General features: G+C 42.4%; 1 protein-coding gene across 3 annotated transcripts in view; it reads right to left on the bottom strand.

Annotated features, from left to right (window-relative positions):
- Positions 1-15403, bottom strand: part of Dnah7 (dynein axonemal heavy chain 7) — a 268173-nt gene that overhangs the window by 115758 nt on the left and 137012 nt on the right. For all 3 annotated transcript variants that reach the window (XM_023712349.1, XM_023712350.1, XM_023712351.1), the window contains 5 exons: positions 12820-12951; positions 11351-11575; positions 8988-9185; positions 3267-3422; positions 1830-1998 (listed from right to left, as the gene is read on the bottom strand). In XM_023712349.1, the coding sequence (XP_023568117.1) occupies positions 1830-1998; positions 3267-3422; positions 8988-9185; positions 11351-11575; positions 12820-12951 (880 nt within the window). The remainder of the gene's footprint in view (positions 1-1829; positions 1999-3266; positions 3423-8987; positions 9186-11350; positions 11576-12819; positions 12952-15403) is intronic.

Raw genomic sequence — 15403 nt, 5'->3', positions numbered from 1 at the left:
AGCGCAAAGGCCTGAGTTCAATCCCCGGTTTCTCCAATAAATAAATAAATAAGTGTATAGTATATCTTTAGTATGTATCTTGTACAACAATCCAGGTTCATGTTCAATTTTTTTAAAAATTATTTTTGAGATAGGGTCTCGCTATGTAGTTTAGGCTGGCCTTGAGTTCACTCTGTAGCCCATGCTGGTTTCGAACTTGCAACAATCCTCCTGCCTCAGTCTCCTGAGTGCTGGGATTACAGGCATGTGCCACCACGCCTGGCTCATGGCCAATCTTTAAAGGCAGATAACTGTATTTTGTTTCTATCACTGAATTACACTGCCCTGTTTCTAAAAACGTGCCAATGTGTGGCACCCTCTACTCAAACCCAGGGGTCGTAGGCTCTACACATCTAAGCAGCTGTGATGTGTGTGAATTTGTAAGCTGAGGTTCAGCCCTGATTCACCTGGACATTTGAAAAAGCAATGAAAAGGCTGGGGACAGAAAGGTGAGGGGTCTTCCCCAAGTCTGCCTCCACCTCCTCCTCCCTGAGGTTATTCACAGACAGTGGTACTTCTAGAAGTTGGGTCCCAAGAAGAAGACCGCCCTTGGATTTGGCCTCCTTTTCTGTCCAGTGCCCGAGCAGGCAGGGAAAAGTGGGCACGAAAGTGCCAGTGATCGGCTTGGGGAAGAGCTCCTGCCACCCAGCATCATCTAGCCTTTTATCTACAAGAGGAAAAAAAAAAAAGTCTAAATGGACCAGGGAGTATGAGGACAATTACTGACTGGGGGCAAAGTACTCTGTGAAAGGTCAGCTGAAGGTCAGGGCTTGGGGTCAAATATGAGAGACAACACCCAGCGGTGTATTCAAATAAAAATGTAGAAGTAGAATGCAGCTATCTTAATGTAAAAACCAAGGTATTCCACTCAGACATATGACCCATCTTTTTTTTTTTTTTTTAGCCTGATTCTGTACATCTCATTTACAGAGCCTCGGTGTCTCTTTTGTACACTGCACCTTGTTTATCCAGCACTGTGACCTTTGTTGGCTGTACCCTGCTGTACCGCAGCTTTATGCTGCTACACATTACAGTTCTGCATGGTGCAGGGTGATGCAGACAGAAGTGAAGGCACCAAGGTGGCATTGCCGTGGCTAGGTCTCGGTTCTGAATCTTGCAGCACATGCACTATGTACAGATTGCTCATTTAGGGACCAGTTCTTTTAATGACTTGATCTTAGGTGCCTGCAGAATATCGGTACCGGCTGAGGTCAGGAAGAGCACACCTAAAAAGTTCTACTTCCCTGAGTCATGCCATGCTGGATATGTCAGCAGCAAGCTTTTTATCTCCCTAGAGAGTCCTCTGAATTTACATATTTCTCAGTGGAAAAGATGAAGTGTCCTTAAGGGTTCTTTTTGCCATTTCACAGGTAGAGCCCCTTAGCGGCCAGTCTAAACTCTGAGATGGACAAGGATGGGACTTCATGGGCTTGGGGCGGGAGGGGGGGGTCTCTGAAGCCAAGTTATTCTGCACAGTTTATGTAGGAGGAAATGAGCTCGCCTGGGTGATACATCTGGGTTCTCAGGATGCAGGGATGGAAACACCAAGCCAGATCCCAGAAAGTGGGGTAGAAAAGAGTTCAAAGGGTTGGCCTGTGAATGACCCAACCAGGGCCCCCCACTTCCCAGTGTCAGTCACTGTGGTGCCTGAGGTCAGGCGGGCGCACAGCAAAGGTATACACACAAAACACTAACTCAGGAGCCAGCGAGGGTTCTCTTTCCCCAGTCGCTTCTTTGGATACAGCCGGAGTGCTCTTCCATCTTAAAAGTCTCTGCCCTGGGACACGCACCTGGAGGCCCCATAGCGCACATGAGCTGCATGTCCACCAGCTTAATCATGGAGCAGTCTTTGAGGTCGTACCAGTTCCAGTGATCCAGCCACTGCCTCAGCAACTCGATGGGAGGCTGAGCCCCGTAGACCTCCCGAGCAGGCATGTTGACGTCATCTACAAAGACAACCTGGGAAAGCAAGGCAAAGGGGTCCTGGAAAACGCACGCACATCAACACAGCACCCCATTCGCTTAAGGCAAGCTATCGCATTATTTTCTTCTAGTAAACTACATAGGTAGGAAGTGATCATTTACTTTCCACACAAGGATAACATATTTAGCTTCCACTGGGAGACAGTTGGGAGATAGTTTTCCTATTCCTTATTCCTCTAGAAACAGGAAGACGTCATTACTAATCTTTCCAGGTTAATAGTGTAGGACTTTTTAACCCTTTCACGACTGTTCACAATATCTTGTATCTTTATTCCTTCTGCAACACTGAAATTCATTAAAAAGCTGCCTGCAGGTGGTTGTAGCCTTTGAGATGTGAGTGTACGGCTGAGAACTGTGTACTTCGCAGAGCAACAGAGGTTAAGTTGGCTGGCAGCTGAGTTTAAAGGTCAAGAAAAGCAACCAGCAAAGACCCTGTTGGGAAAATGTTAGGAAAAGAGAGGGGCAGATAATATTCCAAAGGAATACTCTAACTTTCAGTTTGATGAGCAACAGCTGGCTTTTAACGTCAAAGTGCCTAGTGCAAGTGGGGTGCGGGGGTACACATCAGGGGTACACATCCATGAGTCCAGCTGCCCTAGAGGCTACAGCACAAGGCAGCAGGATTGCAAGTTTGAGGTCAGCAGGACAACACAGAAAGACCAAGTTTCCAAAAGTATGTGCAGTATACACAGAAGTACAGTTGGTGTTCCAGTTTACATCTAAAGTGTGCCCCCAAACTCCCACTGTGGAGATGGGCTTTTGGAGAACGATTAGATCACGGGGCGCTCCGCTCATCTGTAGGTCAGTGTGTTGACGAGCTCACAGCTGCATGAGCTAGTAAAGGGCAGGGCCTGGTCAGAAGAGGTGGACCACTGGGACACAGCTGGATGGGTGTGCTCAGCCCCCCCCCCACTGCTTCCCGGCTGCCATGGGCTGAGCAGCTTTGCTCTGCCGGCCCTTCCACCACGTTGGTCCTGCCTGGGAGCCAGGCCATGGACCGAACCCTGTGAACCGGGTGCCAGATAAATCTCTCCGCATTTCACCTTCACATGTTGGGTATTTTTTCCCAGCTATGAGAACTTGAATAATACAACCAGTTGCAGCAAATTTTAAAAATCTAAATTTGTGATAAGCAGAACAAAAATATCTGTCCTCAGGGTACGTGGCTTCCTTGTTCTGAGGACAGCAGTACACTGGAGTAGGACCAGTATTTTATTATGAATACAGAAGAAGAAAACTGTTACCATTATCTTGCCCAAAGGAGGACCAAAAACTCCCTTTCTTCTTTTGTCCAGTTTTGACATAATGATATTCTGGGTTTGAGCTGCTGTAGTTTGTGCTGAGAAGTTGATGATCAGAGGCTTGTAGATTTCCTTATGGAGGTGATTTAAAAGAAAATTCTACACAAGAGGAAACGATAAGTCAGAGTGAACATTATTTTGACATTACAGGATAAACAGTAAGCATCACTGGTGATGGACTCATGTTCAGCCATTCACGTCACAACAATGCAGAGAGAGGTGGTGTCTAAGGAGTGTCTTTCTGCTTAAACACCAAGTGATCTTTCCGTAAGTGAGAAGGCTTAACTTACATAACTGAATTTTCACAGTGGAATTCACTGAAACAGACACCGTAAGTAAGATGCGTGTCAGGATGAGGCTACATCTGAATTTCCCAAGGAAATTCTCAAAATAGTCTTGCTTCTCCTCACCTTACCTCGTCTCTCTCTCTGCCTCAAGAGTTCCCACAAGGGCATGTTCTTTTTTTTTTTTTGGCAGAACTGGGGATTGAACTTAGACCCTTGCGCTAGCCAGGGAAGTGCTTATTCCACCGAGCCATCTCCCCGGCCCCAAGGGCATGTTCTTTCCCTAATTAGAGGCCAATCTGTGAGAGAATATTGAGTAAATTGCATGTTCCTAATAAGTACCATCAACCATGAACATTTACAGATAAAAGCGCAAAGGTGGAGCATTTTTTGCCTTTATGGCAAACCTTATGCACATTAACTGCTTCCAGAATTCACCTTGATTGTTTACAAGATACTACATTATTAGCCCAAAATACTAGGGGTGGTAAAATAGTTCAAGCAGTTCCCCTGTCACAACACTATTATGCAGTGAACATTATCAGAACTAAGGAAGTGAAAAGTCTGAAAGCACACTTGGAAATATTAACTTATTTATCAAGGTGACACAGTCTAAAAAGGAAGCATGATGGTGCCAGGAATAACCCACACAGCACCCACGTCGGGGTCCTGGGAGGCAGAACACAGAACCGGCAGGAGGGTCGGGCGGCAACTTCCATGCCTTGCCCCAGCCCAGGGAGAGCATTGCAAAGCTTTTATTTTCTTTCCTATAGAAGGAGCCTACTGTAAAATGGACACTCTTTAACACCTTTCAGCTTTGTTCACATTTATAAGTACAAAAGGTAGGAATGGCAAAGCATAAAATAAAGATAGAAATATATTTTCATGATTTAAATATCTATTTTCATGACCGTCAAATTCAAGTATAAGCAAGAAATTATTTCAGGAGAAAAATACTTTGAAAAAAAGCAAACCTATCAATTTTTTTAATAAGCTATTTTGAACAGCTACTATAATGAAGAAATCTCATGACAAGTCTAGGATTCGTATAATTTTTATGCATTATTGGCTTGAGACTTTCTTTTCTGTACTTTAGGGAAGGGTCTTCAGTGTGTTCAGGGTCTCACTACTAGATCAGACACGTAGTGATCTGTCTGTTTATAGCCTCCCAAGAGCTGGGATTACAGGCATGCACCACCACAGCCAGTCTCCACCACCATCTCAGCTTGCCCTGGGGGTGGGGCCGGCACAGCAGGCCTGGGGATTGAACCCCCGGTCCCTGCACCTGCTTGCAGAAGCTTTAATCTGCTGAGCTATTCGGCTGGCCCTCGAGACTGTTTCTGAAACATAGTTTCACTTTGTTTATCTTCATGGTATATAGACTGTAAATGTTTCATTATAATGCAAGTCAAATTGTGGGTAACTAATATGTTTTTGTTGGATGGATGGATGGATGGATGGATGGATGCATGGTTTGTGGATGGATATATCAATGGATGGATGATTGGATGGATAGATAAACAAAACAAGAATGAAAATGAGTCTTCAACACCTTCCTAAGTGTTGGCATGAAAGTCTTGCAGTGAGCACTGAGACCACTGAAAATCAGAACTAAATGTAACTATCACATATAAGTGGTTATGAAACAAATCTCTGTAATTAGTTTTTTAAAAATAATAAGAGCTGAAATATAAAATTAAAAATAATTAGCAATAAAAATGAGATAGGAGGGGCTGGGGCAATAGCTCAGTAGAATAAGCACTTGCCGGCCAAGAGCAAGGGCCTGAGTTCAATCCCCAGTTCCACAAAAAAAAAAAAAAAAAAAAAAGAGATTGGTGATGAAGACAGGGGATGCAGTTAGAATACTGTACTCTTCCACATTTAAGTAGATAAGAGGAGCTGGAAAGATAGATCAGTAGCATAAGCACCTGCCTGGCAAGCGTAAGGTCCTGAGTTCAGTCCCTAGCACCTAACCCCCCCCCAAAGCCCCAACAATTTACTTCTTAAGAATACAGGAAAGTAGATCACAGGGTAAATATTTTCATTGATACTATTACTAATTTTAAAACAATTTACAGAAAATTACAGACCTGAGAAACATCCTTCAGTGTTGTAAATTTAAATAATGCAAATAGAATTTTAAATAATTTTCACAACTGTGTAAGTCAACAGGAACAAAATAAACACAGTAACATATGAAGAAATTAAAGAACATTAAAAACTAAACAGAGATATAAATACAGAAGTATGACTCTTCATTGCAGTTTACCTAAGATAAGATAAATCTGCACAAAAGGACAAAGACTAACACACACAAATACAATATATAGTTACATTTGTATCCTTAAAGTACAAAATATTGGCAGAAAGAGGCCATAAATGAAAGCCAAAAGAAAGCAGAAAGAATGTAATGAAAAGACAATTAATACACTATCGTTCTGCGTATTGATTGTCATATATATTATAAGATCATCAAATGTTCCTTTAAAGTCAAAAGTTGACAAAATTGATTAAAAATTTATTAACAAGTACATTCTGACTTTTTAGCATGATGCTTTAAAATTAAACAAATATTATGTTTTCAGAAACTGTCACCAGGTAAGGCTTATTCTTTAGTTTAAATGAATTATCAGTGTCTCTTACAATTCTCCCACAGATAAACTTCCACTTGGCCCACTGAAAAAAACTACATGTTTTTTGATGTTAACATATAACACTCTGAAAATTAAGTTCATATCAATAAAAACTTATTATTCTTATCAAATCAGTGACCAATTTATATGCATTAATTAAAATTATTATAGGAAAATTCTGTAGGTACATAAAAGGGAAAATATTCAAATGCTAATAGACCTGACATTTAAATGAGGAACAAAATGAACACTAAGTATTTTATTTTGTGACAGTTACTTTAGCAAACCCATCAGCAACCTAAATTCTGGAGCACTACACACTTGGCCTGAGCCTAAGGTGTTAGCTCTTCAGTATACTTGTTCTCAGCCAGTGTCCTTAGTCAGTCTCTCTATTCTAAAGTGTCATCATCATTCGCTGCATTGTTATGCAACTTCAGAGTGCTACTTGTTTTTCAATATTTATTTAAAGTATATATCTAGACATGTAATAATTTCAAGAGAAAAATCACTTGAAATACTAAAATTTCTGCTTTAACACTTCAATAAAGTAAAATGTAAGCATATATATTGAACATCTTATATGAAGAATTTCTCCACTCAATTACTTTATGAAAATGAAACCCATGCAATACTGTCTCAACATATCTTGCTTTATTGAAGAAGAAATATCTGGCTCTCAGCCTCACAGCTGGATTATTCACAATCCAACCAAGCCTTAACAACTGGGACATTGAAATGTCCCTTGAAGATTCCTGAAGTCAGTATAATTTTGCTGAACAACTTAATTCTTACTGAAAAAAATGAGGAATTTTACTGCTAAAAATTTAGGAATTGTTCATCAGTAAATAAAAAGGGATGAGAACAAAATTTACCTATTAAAAAAGTCCACTGTAATTTTATGTATCAAGCAGAATACCAGAAAAGTTAGGAACTTTAATAAGTTATCATTAAAAAATGATACTCTTGGGCCGGCCAGATAGTTCAGCAGATTAAAGTGCCTGCTTAGCCAGATGCAGGGACCGGGGTTCAACCCCTGGCATGCCGTGCCTGCCCCACCCCCGAGAGCACTGAGACGCAAGTGACACTGGGCGTGGTGGCAAACAGGAGGACCACTGCAAGTTCAGTCTGCAGTGAGACCCTGCAGGCCCTATACTAAACACACTGAAAAAATGATATTCTTGAAATCATCTTATGAAATAATAATAAAATAAGAATACATTTAAGAGTGTATAATGAAGTAGGAAAATGAAGGAAAACATAGAAAGTATAAGTAAAAAGAAAAAAGCAGATTACAAATTAAGTTACCAATTTTGTGGAAAGTAATGTTGCCATGCCTGGGTGCCTCCACGCCTGGCTCAATCTGACGGAGATGCGAAGCCCCACAGCTGTATTTTTCTCTAAGGACCATCTTTAATGACGTCAAGTCTCCGTTCTGGCTAGGGATCATGGATAAATGTGCTTTTTGCACATTTTTGATCTCTTTTGAAATACACGGGTCGTGCCAGATGTGGTGGTGCACACTTATAATCCCAGCACTTGGGAGGCTGAGGCAGAAGGATCACTACAAGTTCAAGGCCAGCCTGGACTACATGGTGAGTTCAAGACCAGACTGAACTACACAGTGAGACCCTGTCTCAAAAGAGAAGAGGAGAGAAGAGGAGAGCAGAGGAAAGGAAAGAAGAGCAAGGGAGGAGAGGAGAGGGGAAAGAAGGGGTGAGGGGAGGGCAGGGGAGAGTGGAGGGGAGGGGAGAGAGGAGAGGAGGGAAGAGGGGAGGGAGGAAAGTACAGGCCCAGCCAACTCTGCGGCTCAACTCCCAGAGCATACTTTGCTGCTCTGCCTGCAGTCCAAATACTGATTTTTTTTTTTTTTTTTTTTTGCTCCGAACGCCTTCGGGGCAGGTTTGGCTGGCTGGAGTTGTGGGGATCGAACCGCAGCAACCTGAGCCTGACTGCTTTGTTGAAGCAGCCACTTAAAGAGCTGAGCTAAGGGGCAGGCCCCCTGCAGTCCAACTCTTGAGTCAGTGATGGAAGTGTCATTTATTTCATTGTGCTGTAAGTGACATTATTCAACAAAGGAATGGCACTAGGACAATTATTTAACCAAATATCTAAAGATATTATGCAAGTATTAAATAATTAAAAATCTAAAACCAATAAAAATCTAGGGCAAGTGCTGTCATAAATTGGGAACACGGATGGCTTGGGAAGTCAGGAGAGACCTAGTGAAGTCGGTATCCCCTCCCCACGGCTGGACAGCGCCACTGACTTGGACTGGACCCATCACCACAGCGATAGCTTAACAGGCATGGTCCAGAAAGCACTGAGGAAAACTGGTCTCGCCACCCACACAGTAATCCTCTAGACAGAAAATAATTTAGAAAATTAAATAGCAAATGCAGTGAACTAACACTAACTAACTAACTTTACAGGGACATAATTTTTACCCTGAACAGGCTATTCTTATTAAGATACAGAAACAAATGGGACAGTAATTTAATAATCTCAAATGGCACTGTCACCCAACAGTGGCTGCCGAGGGTGCCAAAGGCAACACAGGACAGATGATCAACAGGGGATAATATCTTTCATCAATTTTCTAAGGTAAGTAGACATTTACCCTCAAATCTCTGTGGTTCAAACAAAATACTTGAGCATTTCTTAAAATTTATCTAAGCCTACTAATTGAAAAATAGCATCCTTAGAAATATTATAAGACACATTTAATGTCTAGATTCTATAGCACTTACAGTTATGTAAGAACTCTTCCCGGTCCCTGTTGGTCCTACGAATATCAAAGGCTTTTGATGCGTGGTTAGCAAACTCATCAGTACAGAATAGCGAATGGTGTCCAAGGTTGGCACGATGATTTCGTTAAACAGCATGTCTTTGGGAATTGGAGGGGCGTCTTCCAGCTTCTTTATCCACGGTTCCCACCTTCCCACACCCTGTTCATAGTAAACAGCCCCCAAATGAAAGTGAGACTACATTCTGCATTTCTCCACCATCATAGGAAAGGTCGAGCCCAACACATCCTGACATTCACGCATTTTGTTTTACAAACCATTTAACAGCTTGAAAGTTCAATTTTATGGATGCATTAGGAAAGATTTTGGCTCTTAGGTCAATAAAAAAAGAATGACGATAAATACTGCTCTATTTGATGTCCTGAAACTATTGCCTTTGCTGACCCTATGATAAATTTTTGTAGACAAATATTATGTTAACAGCATTGAAAAGGTGGACTAATCAGTGGATTACAGAATGAGTTTATCTAAATGCATGCTAAGATATATAGAATTTTCTTCATAAAAATCAACTACATATTACTTGACTTTAATAATGATACTTATCATTATTAATGAAACTTATTAATAATGACATACTTATCATTATTAATGATACATATCATTAATAGTGATACATATTATCAGCTTATCATTTCAGGTAGATTTATAGTTATAAAAATATAATTGAAATAAAAACACAATGTTCTTACCCACTTATAATTATACAGCTCAACAGTATTAACTACATTTACACTGAGTGTTACAAATCTATATAACAGCAACATCTCCTAATTTGATGATTATTGTGAGTTAATATACTGCTGTATTTTTGCATCTGATTAGCTTGTAAAGGAAAATCTTAAATGTCTTGGACAGTAGTAAAAAATGTTAATTTTCTCCCTAGAAAGTATCACTTTCCTCTTCATTCTTAATACAGTATAAAATCTAAATTCTGACTCATTCAAAGCACATCAGAATTCAGACTCAGCCTACCCTACCTCGATCCTACCCTAAACCACCCGAACAACGCCCGTGAGTCCCACACATGCCGAGCGCTGGGCTGGACCTGTCATACTCCCTTGGCCCACAGTGCACATGACTGTCACCTGAAGGGGACAGGACCTCCCTGAGGGCAGAACTGTGCTCTGCTCAACGCGTGTCTCCTGGAGCAGAGCTGTGCGCACCGTAGGAACACTGTGGAGGGTGCTGAATTAACCTCAGTGCGAAAACTGTGCTGTGAATTCCAGACCCGATGAAGAAAATCACACCTTTCCAAGGTCTCATAATCTAACACCACCTCGGAGGAGGAGGAGGGACTAAGAATCAGAAAATCTGAACTTCACAGTCACTGAGAGGCACATGACCGCAGAACACCCCCTGGAGAGCTCTGAGCCCAAGCCCCTTAATGCTAAAATCTACAGAACAACCCTGCCCTTCCTGTTGTGCTAAGGGATCAGAAAATAAAGGAAAAATCACTGTGGAAAGTGTAATAAGCTATAAAGTGCTCTGAAATGCAGGGTACTGAGTGTAAGTAAGTAAAATTAGCAAGATCAAGAGGTAATGTTGGGTGGGGCCGTGAAGACTCCCTTGTGCGGTGAGTGTGGTAATACATTTCAGAGGCATCAAGTCCAAAACTCAATACAGTGATGCTGTTCCCAAAAGCATAACTGAATGACAAGACGCGTACGCCATGACCTACGTCTCACCAAGGGAGACTGCATAAAATAAGCTTACGGAAGAGACATTAACGAAACGGAAAGACATTTCGTTTGTTAAGTAAAAAAGGAAGATAAAAATTGCCCACTGAAGAATGGCATGATTTTCCTTAATTCTGTATATTTTAAATAATATGCACTCCTGAACTTTGCCCACAGGACAACACTCATGGGAGTTGTTTCGCAAACCCAAACGAACACCACCCAAGCTTTAGTGTCCACCCCACTTGCAGAGTGTTGACATTTAACCAGGCGTGTCGGCAGGACCTGGCACCTGTGAAGTCCTCACGTGCGCGGATCTCTCCCACAGGAGCCCTTGCGCACTACATGCTGGTGTCGGTGGGACACCACAATGTGAAGTTCTATTCAGTGGGTGCCACTGGCCCATCGGGTACTGTGATCACCACATTTAATCCCTGGGGAAAAGGATGTTCAGGGAAATTAGTCCATAAGCCCATGCAGAGAGCAGGTCTACTCAGACGCAGACTCCAGCGCGTCTGACTGCCAAGCCAGCAGGCCCACGTCAGCAGGTACACAGAGGGGGAGGGACTGCCCCAGAGCCATGGCGCTGGGTCTTGGAGAAGACTTGGATTGCTCCAGAACCCTTACCTCCGTGATAAACTGATAGTCATAAATGGTGCCTTTCTCGGGCAACGGGACGGTCAGCGCCTTGGAGGACACCTGCTCTGCTCCGCTCTGCAATTTGAACCTATTTCGTGTTAGTTCTGAAATCGGGCCATCCATGAGTTCTCGGAGAATCTTATTAAATTTCATCCGATCATCATCTGTACAAGAAGCACCAACGGACCAGATCAATGAGAAAAGAAAAATGCCCTGCATTGGGGAAGTGGGACAGAAAGCAGAATTAGAGGGGGGGGGGCCGCGTCTGTCCTGGAAGCACTCATCAGTGGGGGGTCTGGAAGGGGCCATGGCTGAACCAGAACAGGGCATCGGAGGGCTGCAGGATAACGGGGTATTTTCTTCAAACTGAGTCACTTGCAAACTCTTAAGGCTAATACAATGTAAAGTATACCTTCTAGCCATACTGAAACTTCAGAATGAAGAATACATGGTTCATATATTAATATATTTTAATACTATATTAATATATAGTATTTAACAATATGTCTATCTCAGGAGCCTGATATTAAAAAGAATACTGAAGTAACTCTATTATGGCTTGGCAAGGCAATAGCTATAATATACGTTTGATTTGAAGTTTGACACGCTGGGCTTAAGTAGAACCAATTTCTATGCTCTTATTTGCAATAATATCTGAGCATCAACCACAGAAACTGAAGCTGCCGTCCTGCAAGCCAAAGCGCCCCTCTTTCTTCTTAGCAGACAGGCACAGGCAGCAGGTCACACCAGGTCCTCTGTGGTTGAGAAAATCAGCCCATTTGTTTTAAAATCCAGTCCTTTTTAAGTGTTAAAGCCATCAGAATCCTGACCACGTTCAAAACAGTTCTAGACTCTATTTCAACCTAGTTCCCCATCTACTTTTGTACAGATTATTTCTCTTAGATGTCTACTTTTCCTCAAATAAAAAATTAATTTATTTCACAAAAGCCATAAGAGTTCCACACTGACCATAATATAAGGATTACTCAGATTATTATCACTCACTAGTGCTTCTGTTAAAAATATCCCGTCTGTTGATATGCGCAGTTCTAGTCAAAAAATCCACTTCTGATTACTGTACTTTTTCTTGCTTTCCTCAACCTAAACATACAGCGATGCCCATCCACACATCCCCCCCCTATATACATGTATTTAAATTCTCATGCAAAAAGGAAGGAAATTAAGGTGGAAAGTCATAAGCTATTATGGCTTGGAGCGCACAGAGCACTTTGGGGGCTGGGCAGGTGACTCAAGGTTTCAACCACAGAGCTGGGGTGACCCTGGGGCTCCCCTCAAAGCTCACGACAGCATGGCAGCCAGTCACAGAAGGCTCCCTACTCTTCCCCCACCTTAGCTCCTGCCACTGTCCTGCCTCCAGTCCCACGACTGAAGCGGACCAGGGTGCTGGGGGAAGCAGAGTCATGTACATTTGGGGCAGAGAAGGCAGTGGGCCTCACCTCAAGCAGAGAGTAAACTTCTCGATCATTTCTCTCTTTTACTTTGGCTTCATCCACAAAAATATCCATGAAACAGTCTATTAGATTCATTAAGGATCGGACCAGATTTGTATCTGTAGTAGGAGACAATTCCTGAAAAATCAGAAAGAAATACACAAACTTAAATCAGGCATGTGATGAAGCGGCGTCAGCCGGGGTTTATTTAATTCCAGCAGCTACAGGATCTGCAAAGAGCTGCTACTCTAGTTCTTGTTTCCTGGGGAAACTGAGCACATCTTAATTTCTTCTCTAGCACAGAAGTTCACTTGGGAAGTGTGACTCTTTAACCTGTCATGTCAATTCTCAAATTAAAAAAAAAAATTATTGGCACATGTTTAGTTCATTTAATCAGAGATACCAGTTCTAGGTTTCATTGACTTTATAAATCAAAACACTCAAAGTCTTTCTGAGGCCGCAATTAGTCTGCACACCTACAATGCTTAATAAATAAAATCCATCTAAAGAACATACTTACAAGCATAGCAGTAAAGTAAACCCCATCCTATGAGGTACGTTCCCAAATCTCATGGTCTACAAAAATACTGGTGGGGTGCCGCAAATGTCATGTGCTGTGCTTTCTGACATCAGGGTGACAATTCAGAGGGTGAGTGAGGAGACATGCGCATCTCCCAGGACCATGCAGCCCTGGCAAGCTGTCGCTAAACATCAGTCCACATCTCCCAGCTCTACCCTGGCCCTGGGGCTGCACTGCTCCGTGGTGAGTGCGCGGCTTGAAGCCTAACGGACTCTGAGGACAGGAAGCAGCTGGCTTCCTGTTCACAGCCTCTGGCTCCCGAGGCAGCAGGAAACAGAAGTTACGGCGGAGTTTCTAGCTGAGGCCAGGACGCTAGAACACAAACCGCTATCACTGCACAGGGGACAGACACCAGGACGAAGTCACGGCGTTCCGAATGCTTCCTCCATTCTGCGGGTGGCATTAACCCACAGCTTGTGCACACTAGTCAAGCACTCCCTACCACACTAGACTGCTAAAACCTCCTTAAAATATTTGAGACAAGCGCTTGCTAAACTGCCCAGGCTGCACTGAACTTGAAATTGTCCTGCTTCAGCTCTCAAGTGACTGGGATTACAGATGTGTGCCACCAAGCCTGGCTGCACAATTTCTCTAAGAGAGAGAGAAAAAACAAGAGCACACTTCAGAAATCTTTCATTAAAAGTTTTCTGTTTTGCTATAGAAAGGATAAGTTCGTTATATGGGAAAGTCATGTTAGTAATACCTAAATTCTGATAGTGCTAGGGAAAGAACAGAAGTCCCAGAGGCTACATTACTACAGCCTCCTCCACGAACGCCTAACTTCTGGACTGGGCTTAGTATGTTCAGCATACTGTGGTCACAGCCAAGCTGTGAGAAGGCGCACTCGACGCCCACTGGCCAGGCCGCAGCTGCCGCGTTCCTCTGTCACCTGCCTAGTGGTGCCCTTGTCGCCCCCGTAAGGTGCTCTTGCTGATGGTCTCCGTGTTTCCAACTACCAAACCAGAAGGATGCGACCCCTTCCTTTGTTAAAAACCCTGGTCTTTGCCCTGTCTCTCCTCTAAGTCACAGTGTACCTGACGTTCTGTCCTTTGCTACCTGTCCCTCTGGATTCACCCTTTGAGTAAACTGCGTCAGCACAGTTTTAAATCCATCTTCCAAATTTGCATCTTGAGCCAAAGTCCTTAAGGTTTTCTATTACATTTCAAGCAGCAAGAAAAATATCAGCCCTGCTTTCCTAGATTTACTACAGAGAAAGTCATTCTAAAAGACCTTTGACCGAGCCTTTGCCAAACAGAAATGACGCATATTTCATGTATTCCCACAGGAGAGTTTAGGAGCTTCCAGTGCTTTCTCTGCTCTCAGGGGTAGGGGACTTCTATTCCGTGACCACTTTTCTTCCCCTACCTTCCATCTACCCTACTCCAGGGTGTACTGGGAGGAAGAAAAGGAGAAGTAGCCGTGCCTATGCGAAGTGCTCTTTCCAGTCCTCCTAGCGGGGCCGGGATGATTTTAGGAAATTTGGAAAAGAAACTTATAAAAGCAGAAATGTAAAATACACATGTCCACCAGAAATAAGACATAACATTTTGGATTATTTTTACCAAGACAGAACTATGTGAACATGGGAGTTCTTTTTTGTTTTTGTTTTTAAAGAGAGGAAAGACTAACACCAATAACATTTCCTCAAATTCTAAGATTTAAAATATTGTAGAGGGTTCCTTTTTTCCTGCAGCCTCTGCAATATTTGTTGTTGGTTGATTTCATTATGATAGCCATTCTTTCTGGGGTATCCTAATGTTGTTTTAATTTGTGTTTCCCGAATGGCTAGTGACGTGGAGCATTTTTCATGTATTTATTTGCCTCTTGTATTTCTTCCTCTGAGAAGTGTGTGTTCATCTCAGATACCTATTTTTGGATTGGGTCTTTAAATTCTGGGGCCCTAATATATACATATGTTTATATTTACATATGCATGTATATACAAGATAGTTAGGATAGATACACAGCTAGTTTCTCCTAGTTCATTGAGAAAAAAGGTTTCTACTAATA

Source organism: Octodon degus, unplaced genomic scaffold (assembly GCF_000260255.1).
Source record: "Octodon degus isolate 3935 unplaced genomic scaffold, OctDeg1.0 scaffold00025, whole genome shotgun sequence".
Classification (NCBI taxonomy): domain Eukaryota; kingdom Metazoa; phylum Chordata; class Mammalia; order Rodentia; family Octodontidae; genus Octodon; species Octodon degus.
The sequence above is the reverse complement of the archived record's forward strand: the minus strand, read 5'-3'. Positions and strand labels throughout refer to the sequence as shown.